This window comes from Phocoena sinus, chromosome 1, assembly GCF_008692025.1.
Source record: "Phocoena sinus isolate mPhoSin1 chromosome 1, mPhoSin1.pri, whole genome shotgun sequence".
Classification (NCBI taxonomy): domain Eukaryota; kingdom Metazoa; phylum Chordata; class Mammalia; order Artiodactyla; family Phocoenidae; genus Phocoena; species Phocoena sinus.
Genome location: NC_045763.1, coordinates 171573704 through 171593084, shown reverse-complemented (window position 1 = coordinate 171593084; position 19381 = coordinate 171573704). Strand labels below are relative to the sequence as shown.

At 36.6% G+C, this 19381-nt stretch overlaps 1 protein-coding gene across 1 annotated transcript in view; it reads right to left on the bottom strand.

Moving 5' to 3' along the window:
* USH2A (usherin) overlaps nucleotides 1-19381 on the bottom strand; it is an 815986-nt gene that overhangs the window by 241654 nt on the left and 554951 nt on the right. Inside the window, 3 exon segments of the mRNA XM_032639255.1 lie at nucleotides 3431-3543; nucleotides 7260-7462; nucleotides 8799-9008. Of these exon segments, the coding sequence (XP_032495146.1) occupies nucleotides 3431-3543; nucleotides 7260-7462; nucleotides 8799-9008 (526 nt within the window).

Here is a 19381-nt window from a genome sequence, read left to right as displayed (position 1 = left end):
CAGTATGTACACTATCTGTCTTTTCCTCCTAGAAGTTTTTTGGATGTGCTTTTTTTAACCTGGTATTTTGAAATTTCCTGATGATATCCCTTTATTGGCTCTTATTTCAATCACAGTGCTAGTATCTATAGTAGCTTTTAATCTACATACTGGTATCTTTGGTTCTGGGATATTGTCTTTTCCTTTTTCTGGGTGGGGGGGGGGGGATATTTTCTTGTCATTTTTCTTTGATTATTTTCCCCCTTCTTTTTCCTCTGTTCTCTCTTTCTGGAACTCTTATTATCCAAATATTTGATTTCCTGGATTTTAAAACTTCTTCCTAAAAATTTCATTTGTATTAACATATTTACTTTTTATTGCACTTTCAGAGACTTTACCTTAAATTTCCAATTCAGCTCTCACACTTTTAATTTCCATGAGGTACTCCCCCCCACCCCTCACATCCTGCTTTACTTTGATTCTTTTTTCCAAGTAGGATGTTTTGGTGTTGTTTTATAGATAGAGGATGTCTTTTTATCCCTCTGAGATTATTATGGATATTTTCCTCATCCTGCGTTGTCCCTGTGTCTATTGAATTATTCCTCTGTTTTAATTTTGTTTCTTTTCATCTTTGAGATTAGGAAAAGATGACTAGAAGCTTTATATTGTATATGAGTGAGGCTTGTTGACTGATGTACTTTACTACTGTGTGACTAGATGGTTAGCTACCTTTTCTGTTAGGTGATCCCTATCTGCTAGTTCCTGGAAGTATTTTATTTGGAGTCATTCAAACTTTTCCAGAGAAGAATGCCCTTCCTGTGTGGAAACATTTATGACTAGATATTTGTTTCTAAAAACAGAGGTGGGGAAAGCCACTGAGGTGCCATCATTCTAATTGTAGTCTACCACTTTAACATGATTTTTACCTTTGCCCCTCATCCCAGATTTCCACTGTGTCTAGTAGCCCTAATTCCTAAATACCTCTGTTCAGTTTCTTGAGAAAAAACCTTCTAATCTCCAGGTGATGGAATATCCCACATGGTGGAAGAAAAATAGATGCATGGATGAATAATACAGAGGTAGGCAACCTTGTATTCTGTAATGGCTAATTTTATGTAATGGCTAATTTTTAACTTGACTGGGCCACAGGGTGTCCAGACATTTGGCTAAACATAATTTCTGGGTGTATCTGCAAGGTTGTTTCTGATGAGATTAGCATTTTTGAATCTGTGGACTCAGTAAAGCAGATTGCTCTCCATAATGTAGGTGGGCATATCACCCAATCAGTTGAGGGTCTGAGTGGAATGCAAAGGTGAAGGAAGGGAGAATTTCCTCTCTCTGCCTGACTACCTGATCTAATCAGTCTTCTCTCACTCTCAGACTTGGACTGGGATTTATACCCCTGGCACCTCTAGATCTCAAAACTTTGGACCGGGACTGGGACTACACCCCCAGCTTTCCTGAGTCTTCACTTTTGGTTTTGTTTCTCTGGAGAACCCTGACTAATTACAGGTCCCAATCACTCTTTTGTAAACTTTCAGCTTTGAACTTTACCCCATCCTCCTCTTCATCACAATTCTGAAAGCTTGTTAAGTGCTCAGCCATTGAGGTTCTCCCGGCAGAGCAAATTAGTTTGTTTTGTGTCATTATCTCCCTCTGCCAACCAACACTTTGGTTGTAAATTTCACCACTGTACAAAGTCATTTGCCTCTCCCTGCCAAATACTGCTTTCAAAAATTGTGTTAAAATCTCTCTTCTGTTATTGTCATCTGCTTTGCTATTTTCCTTGCTCTTGTTGTATACCCTTTTTAATGTTTTTGCCACCAATTTACTATATTTGGGGATAAGCAGTCTTTAACCACAACTAAAAAATATTTTTTCTCTGTTATCATCTGCAAGCATCTTCTTAAAAAAATATCTTAGAGGCAGAGAAACATATGGGTATTTGCTCTATTTCTAAAAAAGCCTGCATATTATTTTTAGCTACATGTAAATATGTAATCTAAGACATATTCCCTTATGCCATTCACCTGAGCTTGAGTCACAGGGAGGCTAACAACGGGCAAGAAATGTGACAACATCCACCCACCTACCTATACTTCTTCCTTGAGTTCTTTAAGAATGAACTCAAATGTCACATCTTTCATGATGCCTTCACTGATAATCATGGGTAGAGCTTGGTATTTTTTTATGCACTTCTTGCACATTATAAGCTTCTGTTGTAGTGTTTCTCACACTGTTCTATAAATATTTGCTTAGGGCAGTGTCTCCCACAGTAGACTGGAACTGTGTAAATTTATAACCGTGTCTTATATTTCTTTGTATTACTTTCACTTCTTATATTATTATACCCACAATCGTGTTTGCTGATAAAATAAATAAAGCTTTTTGGTATCCCTTAAACTTGACCATTTTCCCCCTACAAGGTAGGCAATCCTGTGGATAGGTGGGCAAAATCTGCTGAGGGAATTATCAATTAATGAACATATCCTACATTAGATAGATATCATCATGTGTTTTATAGATGTACTCAAGAAAACAAGATATGACTCTTGCTCCGAACATCTAAGAATACAATTACTTGAGTTTTTCTAATTATTTTAATCACTAGTTCCCCAAATCAGTACAGATACTATTGAACTGATTAAGAAAAAAAAGACCTAGAAATTTCAATACGTCATAAATGAAGCCTTCAGAATTGAAATATTTTATAACAGGTTGATTATTTTAGCCAGCGTGCATGTGTGTACATGGGGTGTGTTTATGTGTGTGTAGATGAAGGGTGATTCATTTGGTTGGGGCAAAAGTACGACATGGGAATACTCAGGTTTCTTTCTCTAGCCTTGGCTTGATACAGAGAGATGAAAACTTAATATCACTTTTGGCTTGGGAAACTTGATGTTAAATCTTTTTCTTCTTATTGCTATTTTGAATTGAAAAGAGACTCACTTTCAAACTTTGATCACTGCTCAGCAACAAAAGTATACAGAAAAATAAAAGGATTCTATGAAGAATCTGGTAAAATTGGTAACAGTTATTCAATAATTTATCTCCCGTAATTATTTTACAGATGTTTCTAGCTTTAGGGGAATCTGATATCTCTAAATCTAATTTTTTCAAAGAGATTAAGTTAGAAGGTAGTCATTCTAGTTAAAGTTGTATTATTTGCCTCATGAAAGGATTTACTGAAGGACAACTTTTCCATGCACTTCAGCGTTTGTTCACAATTACTGAGTAAAAGGAAGTGAAGCTGGGCAATCAGGGATATCAAAGCTTAAATGTTAGGGGACGTGTCTATTGGAGATCAATACCTAATAATATCAAACATTTGATTTACACACATATTTATAGTAATCTACTAAATGAGATTATCATGGCTGGGATGATACCTTTGATTTTTATTTTCATTGTTTATGATCAGTTCTTTAGATTAATTGACAAAAATTTGTACCTTGAAGTGATGCCATGAATTGTGGGAGCTGGTATATCACTTGGACTATCTTCCATGGTGGTGATTTGGGTTCCATTGCTTTTCACACAGGCATATTTTGTGCAGACTTCAACCTGCAAATGTTAGTTTAGAAACGAATTATTGCAAATATTTTCAAAATACAGATTGCCGATGGACTGAACCTCACCCACCCTCATTTCACAGGAGTCTCATAGTTCTCTACAGCATCTTAGGGTTTAATCAATCTTAATTTTTTATGTTAATTGAGTCTGGTGGGAAAGGTCAAAATAAAGCACAGAAATGAGCTCAGAACAATTGATCTAGTGATTCAAATGGTGATGTTTAGTTTCTGGTTCCAACCATTCAGAAAGAGACACACATATTCGTCTATTTGGAGCACAGTTAAGGAAGGGAGGATGTTTAGGTGACAGTTGGCAAGCATAATATGTTATCACTGCATACTGCTCTCTGGATCTATAACAAGAGAGGGTTAATGATGATATCTTCTGGAAGTCTTGACACTTTATAGCAAATAGCCTCAATGCTAATGTCTAATGGAAGAAAAATGAGGTCTAGGGAAGCTTTCCAATATGGCTGAGCTATTTTATATCCATTTGTTCCAGCTGCAATTGTATTTTTACCTTAATCACAGCAGAAACTCATCACTCACCCTTTAATTCTGCCACCTAATCTGAATAAAAACCGAGGAGGGTGGAATAACTAAAGATTAGAAATCAGGTTCATCAAGCATCAGTAACACAGAAGGAACATATTCGATAAGGTGGGGAGAAACAGATGAACATACAGGAGGTCGCTTGTGGACAATCTACAAAGCGACACCCTTCTGCTCTCCATTAAAGTGTAAACCAAAGAGGAACTGCACTTTTTCCAATGCTAATTTACTTTCAGCATTTAATACATAAATGGAGGATACTAGATACTGATGAATCTTAAACACTAATCCTGAGCCTTTAAAGCAACACTGTTCTCTGAATTTCAACTGGCATTTGAGGAAAGACAAATGCGCTATGTGTTATATTTAGTAGCTACATCGCTTTGTTCATGGGGCAGTTTGCACCTAAATGGGAGTTTTTATAATGCTTTTGTGTGATATATTTATGCCACATAGCATTTTGAGCTAATATTTAGTAGATATTTAAACACTGTCAAGGCTGTTTACTCTGAATATGTCCAATGAAACCTCAAAAAACTTACAGGCAGATGAACTTAAAATATGCTTGCTATAATAGAATTAAGGACAATAAAACTTCATGCATATTGGGAAATATTTGACTATATGATGCATAGTGAGATAACTCAAAATCAACTCAACTGAATCTTTTATATGCCAAATATTATGATGGGTACTTGCATAGATAATTTTATTGAATCTTTACAACTCCACGTTCAGAAGTTTGTAAATGGAGGGGTCAGAGAAATCAGGGAATATGATCAAACTGATAAGATATGAAATATCTGATTCAGGCTTTACTGTACCCTACTGTCTTATTATCTAAATAATAAGCACAGCTTTAAGTTCTAAACTTAAGTGTATTTAAATGATCCTCCAGAAAGCTTTTACTTTGACTTTAGAGAAATCTGTCAATATTTTCACTTCCTTGATAATGCAATATTCCAAGTCTCCATCTTTGGGGCATAAAAAGAGATAAAATTGAATTAAAAATGGAAATGCTTATTCCCTTTAAAAAGGGATATGTAAAATGATTCATTCAAAAAAGCAGATGCGTTGGTGCATCTACATGTCTGCTTTAAAATCAGTGGCTATTTTACAGAGGGGGTTAGTATAGAGAATCTTAGTTTTAAAGTATTAGGCATATCAGTTAAGTGCATATTTTAAATGGAGCCAAATCACCCTTCACATCAGAAATAAAAATCTTTGAAATTTGATATTCAAATTCCCAGTAATGCAACAACTATTTCAAGTGCAGCATTTCTGGACGGCGAGGAGCTTCATAAAAATACAGTTATGAAGAATAAGAACATCTTATAACAAAATCTAAGTGTTAGATTCTAATTTGGTCTTTTGTCTCCTCATCTGTTTCCATGTCCCAAATTGGATCAAAATGCACTCTCCTCAGGCCATTAGTGACTCAAACCAATAGGTCTGAGTGAAGCCTGTCAGAGTAGAACATGCCTGGAACGCTTACATGTCAACCCTTGCTCTATGGTTGGAAAACTGATGCTGGACATGCATGCACAGCACCCAGTGATCTCACCCCCAGGATGTATTTTGAGTCCTATAAAAAGCAAATGAATAAGCTGCCTTTCAAGGGCTCAGTTGGTTTTCTCCACCAGTGTCCCAAAGAGGAAAATACAGCAAATCCTTCATCACCTTCCTATGCTAACCTTGTTCATAAAGTTATATTTCTATGTATTTTGAATGTGATTTTCATTTTATAATGTGATTGATGAGCTACACATATACATAGATTCACTCTAAGAGTCATGAACAAAAATATCAGTCCACTGGTCCAGGCTAAGGTAACTCAGGTGGGTAGATGGGAATCATGGAACATAATGACAAATAATCAATGCACATTTCTTCTTTTATGAAATATCTTTTTATGTTATTTTCTTAGGAAGCTAGGCCTAGTAGTGGAGAGGCTAATGCATTGGTTGTAGCTAGATGCTTACATATGTTTCACCTTCATATGTGTGGGAAAGAAGGGGCTGGGGAAATGTTCACTTAATGAACAGAGCCAGTGAAGTTTTCTGTGGTCAAATACAACTTCCGCACTTAATATCTTCTGAAAAATATTTAAAAAGCTCTCATAAATTTTAGAAGGAGCGTAGTTTAGTTAAAAATTTACCATATGGCAACGCTTCTCTCTAAACTTTGAGCTTCTGAAAAAGCCTGTTTTTATCATTAATTTTTGCATTTGGCCTCGTTATCTTTTATATCCTAGCGCTCTGACAAGATGTCCAATTCCTTGAAGGTAAGTTCCTTGTTTTATATGCCTTAATATTCTTTATATTTTTTCTACTTTTAAGATCAGTAGATCTCAAAGAGATCTAGCAGTTGGCTCTCAAATGGTCAATGCACTCTCTGAAATTGCATGTTAACTTTTGTCACATAAACATCAAAATATACACATTTTTCTAGGGCAGTGTGCACTGACTTCAACAGATTCTCAAAGAGGCCCAAGGGCAAAAAACTTAAATACAATTGCTTTCATATAGGTGAGGATCATTGAACATTTGTTGAAGGATGAACAGATATATTTCTTTCATCCTCAGATAAAATCTTCTAATATTTTTCGTCTGCCATACATTCATTTATTTTTGTTATTGGTGTTGGGTTCAGAATCACAGAGTGCTAGAGGGGGATAGAATGTTTTAAGTCATCTAGTCCTTTGCTCTTACAAAAGAGACAATCAACACCAAGAGAGGTTACGTAACTTCCCTAAAGTTATGACATTTAATAAGTAGCAGAAATAGGAGTAGAAAGAATATCTCCACAGTTATAGGCTAATTCTGGTTTGGTTATCAGTAAAAGAACCAGGAAAAAGGCAAGCTGCTTGGCAAGACTGACTGCAAACACATGATCTGCTTCCTTTTGCCAGTGACAATATCATCACCATCCTCATCACCATCACTTTCCACAGTTCCATTATCCCCTCTCCAGTGACTCGTGTGTTTGCCCGCCCCAAACAGATTTAATCCAGATCAATTTCCCTCTTTTCTCTCCCCTTCCCCAGCAAATAAATCATGTGTAACCAAGATGGAAGGTATCCACTAAGAGACATAACCCAGCATGTTTTATTTAACACACCCATAAGCTTAACCTTCAAAAAAACAACGTTCTAACCTGAATGTCATAGATCATTAAGGGAGACAGGTCTCTCAGAATGAAAGACCCAGGCACATTTATTCCAGTCTTGTAGAGCTGATTATTTACATAGACAGAATATTCAGTGACAACACCATTTGGGTTTGAAGGAGCTGTCCAGATGACACGTACAGCTGTACTGTTGATGATGACAACCTCTGGAGGAAGCATGCCCTGAGGCTCTGGAATTAAAGGAAGAAACTGAATAAACTCCAGCTGCCTCTGAAAAAGCACTTGTTAAACTAAATGCCGATTAGTATTTAGGTTGAGTGAAGGGTTTGTTGCTTATCTGCTTTCCTCTGATGAAGTTATCACAGTCTGTAGTCCTCTGTAAATTGGCTTATTATACTCTCAGTTAGAAACCATGAGAATTGGTGGTAAAATGCTTTATACCACCAGCGTAGTGCTAATCTTCAATACTATGTGACCAGTGGGATATGATGATAAATTATTCACCCATCTGCACCACTAACACATATCTATTATTTGTCTCTTTTCCCATCCCTGCACTCCTCCAAACCTCTCAGGGAAGAAAAAAAAAAAAAAAGAAAGAAAATTTGCTCCTTAAGCAAAAAAAATATAACTCAAATCTATCGAGGCTGGTGGAACGTGAAAAATCATTTGATGTTACTAGCTTGTAACTCAAGCAATATGAAGCAATGATGCAATATTGTCATTATGTAAATGATTTGGAATGTTGATTACCATAGGTAATGATGAAATCTAACATTAGAAAAAAAATCTTGCTTGGCGTTAAATTATACAATTATTCAAGCATGTCAGAAATAACTATGCAAAGACCTATTTTTATCACAAGAGCTCATCTTAACTAGTTGAAAAATTGTCCTTGTGATCCATTCTATTTTATAAACAAAAGGTGTCAACCTTTGGCACCACGAAGGGAAATGGGTTCCACACTTAAAGTGCTCTGTTAATGACCTGGAACGCTTGCTTGGAGGTAATGATATTATAATGTTTATAATGAGACTTTAGAAAGCCAAAAAGATTAGAAAGACCATTCCAAACACATTTCAGATTCACAAGTTGCTTCCCTTGTTTCCATCCCCTTGCTAACTGGCTTAGAAGTGAGTCACAGGCAATTTTTCTCAGTGGCTGAACTTCCACCTACCATTTCTGGTGACTCAGGGAGGGCCCTCACTGTGCTTGGCTGTCGTTGTGAATAGCATCCTGCTTCTGAGAGCAGTTCTTAAAAAAAAATGTTTCTAAATGTCACCATGTATTGATGTGAACTCAGCTCCCAACTAAGCATACACTGAAAAGAACAGGAACAAACTGGGCTAATATCCCATGATTGGAGCCTTGTGTCGCTGTCTCCACGGGACCACTTATTGATCTGCCACTTGACGACAGCCAGCACTTAAGCATTTTAGCTCCGACCCCCTTCCCTCCAACACCGGAAATTTTATAATGGAAGGATGACTGATCTCAGCCCCAGCGAGAATCAATCAATTTCATTCGCATCTCTGAAGCCGAGCATCCCTTGAAATCTGGACTCACCGCCGTCGCAAGTGGTTGCATGCAGCACTTCACTGTTAATGCTGGCGACTCCGTTGAAAACAGAGATAAAAATCCGATACTCTGTGTTTGGATTTAAGTGGCCAATGACATGAGAGTTTACATCTGGGAGGAGCTTTCGAGATTCATTGGCGGTAGCAGAACTCCAAAAAAGTGTATAATATTCAACATCACCTTGTAGGTCTTGAAAAGCTGTTAACAATTAACACAGGACACTGTAAGTGTAGCTGATATAAAAGGGTCTCGGGGGGAAAAGACAGAGAATACACTACCATTAGCTATTCCTAGAATGAGAAAAGGGAAAGCTTAGGGAATACCCCTTAGAGGGGTGCTGGGTTTTACCTTTTTAAAACATAGGTGATTCCACCCCCATCTCATAATTAATTGCATAGAGTCTTAACTTCATAGGAAAATAAACTTTTAAATTGCTTTTAAATATTTTAATTATGCTATTGGATTGGCCAAAAAGTTCGTTCGGTTAGTGAATACGTTGTTCAATAAAGTTCTTGGAGAAAATGAAAACTGTGTCTTTTATCTTTTATTTTCACTTAAAACTAAATAAAAAAAAAACAAATGAACTTCTGGGCCAACCTAATATTTATAAGTATACAACTAATCTTCAAAACTTTGATATAATACTTATGACAGGAAATTGAGTAAAATAAAAATACGCAGTACAGGGAAGAACTTCTGTCCATAAGTAATAGTTCTAGAGAGAACTCTATGCTAATACAAATGAGGGCATGTCCTGACACAGATTCTAAAACTTGAGGAATTTTTTCACTTGCTAGCAAAATCTGCTAAGTGATACCTGGAAGAATGTTTAGACAGATACCCTGTTATGTGCACTGTTGATGTAGCAGAGTGAAGTAGTATGCTCTCCTTAAAGATTCACTCAGTAGGATCCTAGGATGATGTTTGAATTTTGATCAAGGCTCCCATCCTTTTCTCCTAGTTCACTGTTGTCTGTATGATGTAGACAAGCTCTTAAAGGATGCTAAAAGGAATTGCTTACTGTCTCACAAATATAACTCAGCAATTCCTCAGCCCTTGTCCTTTCAAAGACCAGTTTGTTGTTTTCTTTTTCCTTTCACCCAATTTCTCCATTCTTGCACTAAGTTCTTCTCATGATTTTCCTATTACGATGCTTTAAAAAGAAGACACACAACACTCAGATTTTCTTAGGTAGAAAACAGTATACTGCTCTGCTTCAATTAGCATTATTTTTGAAGACCTTAACCTTGATGTGTGTTAGGGTTGGAGTTTTGTATGTAAAAGCTCCAAAAATTGTATGTAAAAGCTGTGTTAACACTGTTCTGCAGCACTAAGTAAGGATGGGGAGGGAAAGGTGGCATTTCTCTTTATGGTCATTGAAGTACAGTGTCTCTAATATGTGAGATCCTGGCGTACGGCCATGAAAAGGAATATGGTTTTGGGAACTGCTTGACTTTCTTTTAAGAACCCCTGTTCATTAAGATCTTGGGGGGGGGGGTCTTACATCAAAACTGAATGCTCGCTTGATTTTTATTGTTTGTTTGTTTCCTGAGCACACTACCACTTTGGCCTAGCATCCAGCAATAGTTAAAAACGTTTGGTATGCCAGTAGAGTTGAAAGAGTTTATAGTAAGAGATCTTTAGCAACTACTTCGGAAAACTCTGGAGATTGAGATGTCTCTTTTCTCTGATGTCACAAAACGTAAGCGCCTTTAATAATGAGGTCATTATAATGCATTGTCGGGAACTGACTCTTCGTGTCCATTGCTATTTTCCCAAATGATAATATTTGTCGAGTACAGCAGAGTCACTGGTTCTGTGAGGGCAAAAGTTCCTTCTATCATTAGAATTATTTTCTGCTGCCCTACAGTATGATTCCTCATTAATTTATGGCAGCTAAGATATAACAGAAAGTCTGCTAGATTTGAAGTTCTTGTTGTATTTTAGTTTGTTACATGAGCACGCCGGTTAGAAATTCAAGCCCTAAAGATACAGTATTAATGAAATGCTTTCAAATTCTACTCAGAAATATAAATGGATTTTACCATGGTTAAATGTGCCTGATATCTCTTCTATCAAGTTCCAGGGAATGGACCTGTGCATATACACTGAAAATATTGGGGCTAGCACTGTAAGTTCAAGATGAGCAAAGATCATACGACAATATCTGGATGAAATGTCATTAAATGTCCATTCTTAGCCATGCGCCATATGTCAACCCCCTGAAACAGAATAGAATCTGTTGTCCCAAAGAAGAAAGGAAAAGATGGGGTTCAGTTCCATTGCTTCCTCCATGGGATGAGACTCTTCTAACCAGAAACAGGCAGCATCTCTAGGCAACAGGGGCCAGGTTTCTGCACTGCCCTGCCTCTCGCCATCTGCTTCAACATTCCTCTTTCTTCCTTCATTGACATTACAGTGCAGAGTCCAAAACACAGACAAACAGTAGAAACACATTAAATAGATTAAATGATCTTCATGTTCCTAGTCATACTGTGAGAAGTTCAGGGAGCGGTACATGCAAAGGAGTGTCTTTTTACATTGTTCAAACAAGGTTTTCAAATTTCAGTGGGCTCTAAGTCAGTGAACCAGCTAAGAAACAGAAGATACATCCTCAGTTCCACTGGCCAACACACAATTCAAGGTTGCTGACCTTGAGGAACGCTGTTAGAATTGAAATAGCTGGAATAAGGAGATGAGCAAATTTCACCCTCCCTGTGGATTGGTAAAAACTGGACCTGAATATATTTCTCTTTTTGAAAAGAGAACAACATGAATTACAAGGGTTCTTGATAGCATAAGATAAGGGAAACACTGTCCAGAACTTCCAAAAGTAGAATTTGTCTTTCATATACTACTTCTATACAAATAAGATGAAAGCTTTATAAAACATTTGCATGGTGTTTTTAAAAATAACAAAAGGGACATGCCTTTGTGCAAAAGATGCTCTAGGAAACAGGTGACTGTTTTGTGGAAAGATAGACATGAAGACATGAAGATATTAAATGACCTTCTTAAATAAGAAAGGAAAGTAAGGAAACATAAAAAGCAATGGCAGAATTAAAATCCACATTGAAAGCAGAAAAGGACAGAGTTAAAAATGTAGGACAGGAAAAAAATAAAGAGGAAAATGACTAAGAAGAAATCAGTGAATGTCAAAATTTTAGATATTGAGAACAGAGAATGAAAAAAATTTAATTAACTTGAAAAATAAATGGAACAAATAATCATGGATATAAGATATCCCATAAAACCTGACCCAAAATGAAGGTTTATGTCTATAAATTGAATAGATTAATACAGTTTTGGCTAAAATAATGGCAATATACCCAAACACAGGCATATCATGGATCATTATGACATTTCTCAAATAAACTAAAAATTAAAATATCGTCTACAAAGGAGAAAAAAAAAATCAGGCAAGTTTCAGACTTCTCTGGAACAACAAATTTGGAAGATAATGGAAAAATTTCAAGAAGTTTTGAGGGAAAATATTTTGATCCAAGAATTCATACACAGCTAAGTCATTATTTATGTGCAAATACAGCAGAAAGATTTTCTTATATAGGTAAAAATTAAGAGAATGTGCAAAGACAACAGACAAATGTTCTTATTTAGGCAGAAGTTAAGAGAATATATAGCTCATTTATTTAACTTATTTAACTTTAATTATAAAAATTTTCCAATAATGTTGTCTAGAAAACAAAACGATGAATCAAGATCCAGAACTTAAGATTAGGGAAGTTTAAGAATTGATGATAAAATATCAAAACTAGAGAAGTTAATTATGTAAAATGATTATATAATAATTTATAAACCAAGCATTGAAAGTGGCAGGTGAGAAGGGCTAGGAAAGTAACACTACACTAAATTCTTGATCATACATAGAATAGAGAGACACAGAAAAATCAAGAAAGACATCACTAACTACTAGCAGCATTAACGGGCTAAATGGCAATTAAACTTTAAAAATCACTACAGAAAAGTTGTGGTAAAAATCCCTAGCACTCACCGATACCCATGTGTCTCTCTTCTTGTCAAATAGGTAGACTACATTTCCTGGGCTCCTTGCATCTGGGTGAGGTCCTGTGGCCAGTTTGTGCCATTTTTGGACCGAGATGTTAAAGACCAATTGACCATCTCTGATTGTCTCTAGTTTTCCCAGCAAGAGAAGGATCTCAAGGCCTGAAGGAATGTGGATGCACCACATGGAAAGAGCCAAGGTCCTTAAATGACCCAGGAGAGTTGAGAAAGGGATAAGGAAGAGATATAGATAAAAGTCCGAGTTTTGGTCTTGGGTCTTGTGTGAATCCTAGGAATCAAGATGAAAACATAGGAGTAATTATGGGATGGAGGATTTGAAAGGTATTGTTTCACTTGAGACTTCTTGAGTTTGAAGTGTTTTTGTGGTCACCAGGTTTACTTCAAAATTAAAGTGTGAATATCTGAAGTAGAGTTATACATATACTTTGGAGTTAAGCTATGAATACCAACTTGTGTTTGAAGCAGCAGGATGGTATGAGGATTTCCTACGAGATTACGTTAAATATGTGTACATTGGGAAATATTTCTCAGGTATTCTAATCCTGTTCTCAGTAACCCATATTTTATAGACCACAGACATTTATAAGTAGGTATTGCTCTAACTGTAGCATATCAGGTCAACCTCAGTGAGTTGAAGAAGAGGGTTATAAACTTTGGATAAAATCTTTGCTATTAAATGACATTTTTGCTGGTGCTCTCCATGTACAGGTCAGAAATGTGGTCTTAGGCATAGAAAATTCTCAAATCTAGAACAAGCCCCTCTCCTTGGTAATGGATTTCCAAATAATTTAAAACAGTTATTAGATGGGCTGGTTGAAAGTCCTCTTGCAAAAGGATTACACTCTGTATATGCTGTTGGATTATTTTTAGAGATTGTTATCAATATCAGTTATGTCCTCTAGATCTTTATCATCTAGATCAGGGGTCAACAAACTCATGATTTTACCATGAGTGAAATCTGTCCTGTTGGCCAAATCTGGCCTGCCACCTCTTTGTATGTAACCTGTGAGCTAAGAATGGTTTTTACCCTTTTAAATTGTTGGGAAAAAAATCAAAAGAATAATAGTGTTTCACGACACGTGAAAATCAAATCTCAGTGCCCACAAGAGTTATCTATTGCTGTTTTTATGCCACAATGGCAAAGCTGAGTAGTTACAACAGAGAATGTATATTGCCTGCAAAACCTAAAGTATTTACTCTCTGGGCCTCTACAAAAAAGTTTGTGGCCCTGATCTAGAGCAATTACAGTAAACCATTCCACTTAATAGGTCTCCTAATTGATTTGTCTAGGATTGAATTCTTCAGCAGGCTCAGTGGGTGGTAAGTTTGTTCCAATATAGAAACTTGGAAGGAACCTATTAAGGCTATTTTATAATAGAAGTGCTTTTCTTGCTCACAGATTCTCAAATTAGAGTCCAGTTCCCCAATTTCTATTGTGCAGAGCTCTGTGTCATCAACTAAGCACATCTTGGAAAACTTGAACTTATCACAACTACTTCTTAAGAAAATTTTTACTCTGCCTGAGGGTAAAACTGCTCACATGAAGAAGTGGGTAGAGTCTCTTGAGCTATGATCCAAGCCAGGCTCCTTATTTTTCCCAGCAAGATATCAGATGCCTTCTATCTAGTTTATGCAACTAAAACAAATACCTGCATTTTGGAACCCACCCTGCCCCCAGCTCCTTTAGCCTCTCATTGTGTTCCAGCTCCTTTCAATCAATAACCTTCCAGAGAAAACTGTATTTAAAGGAAATGTATATGAAATGTGTTAATTATTCATCATTCTATATTTGGCCATGGAAACAGGACAGATCATTCCTGCTCTTAAAGTGAACTGATATGGGCAGAGAGGGACAGAGACAGTCAGCTAAGCTACTGTAACCAAGAAGCCCTTAAATAAAGTGACTTAAATACAATAAATGTTAATCTGTAACTCACACAATAGCTTCAAAGTAAGTGAATCAGATTATGCTCTGTGTGGTCATTCAAGAACCCAGGTTCTTTCTCTTATGTGGCTTTGGATCTCTTAGGGTGTTGGCCATGCCTGCAGAGTTGAAACTGAGAACACTGCAGCATCCACAGTCTAGTCCAGGGAGAGAACAGATAGGCATGTACCTAGTGTTTTGTGGTTATGACCCCAAAAGACTCATATTTCTTTTCACATTCTATTGGCAGAAACACAGTCACATGGCCACAACGAACTGCAAAGGAGGCTAGTAAAGGTAGTCTAGATTGGTGGACATGCAGCACCACCACTAAAAGGAAAAGGGGAGTTAGCAGTGGTTAGTAGTTCTACCTTCTACCCAAGTCAGGTAATTATAAAGTGAGATTTGGTCTTTATCCATCTTCAGCTTACTGTAGACATGCTTTTACCTGAATGCTTTGCAAAATTATGTCCCAATTTTTTATTAGAAATGGCTTCACTAATAACCTATAATGAAAAAGAATCTGAAAAAGAATCTATCTATCTATCTATCTATGTGTCTATGTATCTATGTATCTATCTATCTGAATCACTTTGCTGTACACCTGAAACTAATACAACATTGTAAATCGACTATACATCTATATAGTTTGTTTTGAAAAAAAAAATGACTCTAAATGATTAACATAAAACAAAACAAAACCCAAAGCAAGCAAACGAAAGAAATGGCTCTCCAGGTTTTTTGGTAAAATGCTGTTGAAAGCACTGCAAACATTTTAGAGAGAGAACAATACTTTATACCAATACTAAATGATTACTAAGTGCTAAACATATATTATTTCATCTTTATCATCATATTTTAAGGCAGTTATTATATCTCCGTATTCTGAATTAGGAAACTAGGATATACTGAAGTTAAGTGGCTTGTTTTAGGTCATAGTGCTAGAAAAGACTGCAACTGGGAGTCAAACATAAGTTTCCCTGATTCCAAAGCCTATTTTAAAAATTATTCCTTCATATGGCTTCACAGAGTTTTGCCACTTTTCTAGTTAGGCGAATTTAAAACACTTAGATGGAATCACCAACAAGAGAGTTAGAGGGTGAAAAATACTCAGGAGGAACTTTGAGAAAGTCTTTGTGGGGGGGGGGGGCGCAGGTGGGATGAACTGGGAGATTGGGATTGACATATACACACTAATACGTATAAAATAGATAACTAATAAGAACCTGCTGTATAAAAAAGTAAATTAAAATTAAAAAAAAATAAGTACTAGGGATGCAACATACACCATGATGATGATAGTTTAATATATAGGAAAATTGTTATATATGCTGTATAATATATAGGAGAATAGTTAAGAGAGCAGGTCTTAAAAGTTCTCATCCTAAGGAAAAAAAATACTTTTTATTATATTTATATGAGATGATGGATGAGAACTAAACTTGTTGTGGTAATCATTTTATAATATATATAAATCAAACCATCATGCTGTATACCTTAAACTTATTCAGTGGTGTATGTCAATTATTTCTCAATAAAACTGTAAAAACTTAAAAAAAAAAAGTTTTTAGGGGATGAGAACAAGAGTAGCTGGTGACACAGGAGGGAGAATTTGAGTAAGGAGGGGTCATTTATGGACCCACTACCACAGAGAAACAGAATAGGATGGCACTACCAAGAGAGCATTGGATTGGGCCATTATGAGAATGATTTCAAGACGACCAAATCAGTAGAATGCAAGGGAAGAAGGTCAGATTACAGAAGGTACACAAGTGAACAGGCAGAAAGCCAGTGGAAAAGGCGCATCCAGTCTATTTGTTTTGGTAACTGGAGCGATGGGAGGGGAAGCAGAGGGACAAGGTGAGCCAATGATGGTGGGTGCTTTCAAAAGAGGTGAGATTTGGAATGAGCATACGTATTGCCACCTGAACAAGGTAAGTTCCGACAAGTCAAAAATTCTTCTAGCTACAAAATCTAGCGGTTTCTGGTTAAGAGAGCAAGATGAGGCAGATGCTTTTTATGTGGATTTAATTTTATGTGGATTTAAATTTTATGTGGATTAAAACTTTTTTAATGGTGATGCCTTCATACTTTACAAATTTTCTGGAGAGTTCAGTGAGATATTATAATACAGGAGTTACATCATTAGTCTTTGTAGTACCAGGGCCCACGACAAAAAAGTTAGAAAAAAATGTTCCTGGAAGGAAGAAGGAAAGGAAAGGAAAGGAAAGGAAAGGAAAGGAAAGGAAAGGAAAGGAAAGGAAAGGGAGGGAGGAAAGTAAAAGAGGAAAAGAGAAAGAGGAAAGATGGAAGAAAAAGAGGAAGGGGAGAGACGGATAAGGAGGATATGATATAGGATGTCAACGTCTGAAGGTCAGGGGGAGCTCTTGACAGATGGTCAAGTGGACAGCCCTTGTATGATTTTTTCCATTTCCTCTTTTTCAGTTCCTTCCTCTCTCACCACCTCCAGTGTTTTCTTGCTCTTTTCCGGCTGTCAATGACCTCGTTAGTGAGGAGACCTAAGAAGCGGCACTGCCTTTCTACCCCCTTCCCTCGTGGGCATTTTTCACCATTTATTTTAGAGTGAGCAGTCAAAATGGGAAGGATCTCACTAAATCACTCTTGACAAAGTGCTAATAAGCATTAAGGACAAATGCAGGAGAAACAGTCGAAAATGGGATGTGAGCTCGAAGTCTGAGTGTGAGAAGTGCTACTGACTGTAATTTGTGGTAAGTTATTAAGTACCAGTTTCTAACTCCTAGGGCTGCATAAACAATTTAAGTGAAGGTATTTTTGTATCTTTTCTTATAAAAGTGGGATTTTTCCCCCACTAATATCATTTATCGTCATGGTGTTTCACTTAGGTGGAACTATTATCTTTCATTATGGAAAGCATGTTTAAGAACCTCATGTCTATATAGGGACCAGGAAGATAGGCGGGTGCAGCCTGTGTAAAGGGGAAACCAGTGCCAGCTGATTATTTTCCCTTCAGCAATGTGGGAAGAGTTTCACCCAATCATTGGGTCTTTCAGATCAATCCAAAATCATCATCATCTTTATGTGAAATCTTCTAATTGTTAAATGTTAGCAAAGTATTTTTTTTTTTCCAAATGCTGCTGGCAAAACAATGCATGGAGGACGGGAGTAAATATGGTCCATGTGCTGCCAGTTTGGAATATTTGCCGTAAAAATGAACTGAACAGATGCAGGGATGCTTTTTCCTCACATGATATCAACACAGAGATGCAAACATTTAAAATGGGTGCTTCTAAAACTTTAATACCTATCTCTGTTAAGCTGTGGTAAAAATCTACCAGAGATATTTTGCTATCCAAATGGTGTGCCCATGTGGAGGGTCATAGTTAAGAAAGAATATGTTTGAAAAATATATTTTATGGTTTTTAATAAGCAAATATTCATAAGCTTATTCATGACTTTCAACCTATAGTTTTGTGCCTTTTAGCATGTTAGACAAGGTCCAACTTTATCCTACAAATCAGGAAAACAATTGAAATTAAACTTGCAAAAAAGAGGTGGCCCTTTCACAGTGGAGTGACTACTTAATTTACTTAGTTTAGCAGGTTGCAGGAAGGAAGAAAATGATAATGCAACACACTTTCACAGAGCTGACCCTCTTCTGAGAGTTAACCTTTGTGCTCACAAATAGTTATCTGAAAGATTTCTAAGGTATGAATGGAAATAACAGCAGATTGCATTACCTACATCCTGAAGGTCAGAGGTTCAGCTTACCAAGGTAATGAAACTTCAGTGAGCTGCTTCAGATCTATTAGGTTTGTCAGTTTTTATAAGCACGCTTACTTCAGGCATGCAATTATAACATAAAGGACCTATACAGGTGATAATTCAGCCGCCGGATCTTAACAGAAGTATTCAAATGTCAGATGCGGGGGAGGGCGTCCACCTTTCTAAGTAGGTTTTTAAGATGAATCAGGTATTGAGGGTGAAATAGAAAGAGGGAGATGAGTGAAAATATATTATACATAAAAATCCATCTCCAGATAAAAACTTTGTAGTTTTTCCCAGAGGTGTCTCAGAAGGTAATCATAACCATCAATTAACTTATGTTCTTCCATGTAAATGGTTTAAGAGATCCCAGTAGAGGTGACACAGATCATCAGAAATCTGCAACCTTACAAAAACCCTAGAGCGATAGTCTTTTGGTAAAAATGGCTTATTTAGTGGCAATGTAGATCGACATAACCAGTACTAATTGTAATTTACAATTAATGTCACCTAACACTGGTTTTAATCAACAATTGATATAACATATCAGGGGCAAATTCACTCAAGATGTTCTAAGTGAAATAGGAAGCACTTCTCGTCTTAAGTGATAACAAAATCAAAATCAGAAGGTTATGATTGCCCAAGCTGGAGTCATTTTACATCTTTTTATGTACTAGTAGATGATTATCCTAGGAGATACAGTTTACTTTTACAAAACGAATATTTTCATTGGGGATTTCCAAATCAGATATTTCTCAATATTTGGTAATAGTCTAGCAAGTTTTGATTCAACGATTTGCCAGACCTCAAGTGATGCTTCTAAGGAGGATTCCAATACATCGTTCCATGATACAGTCAG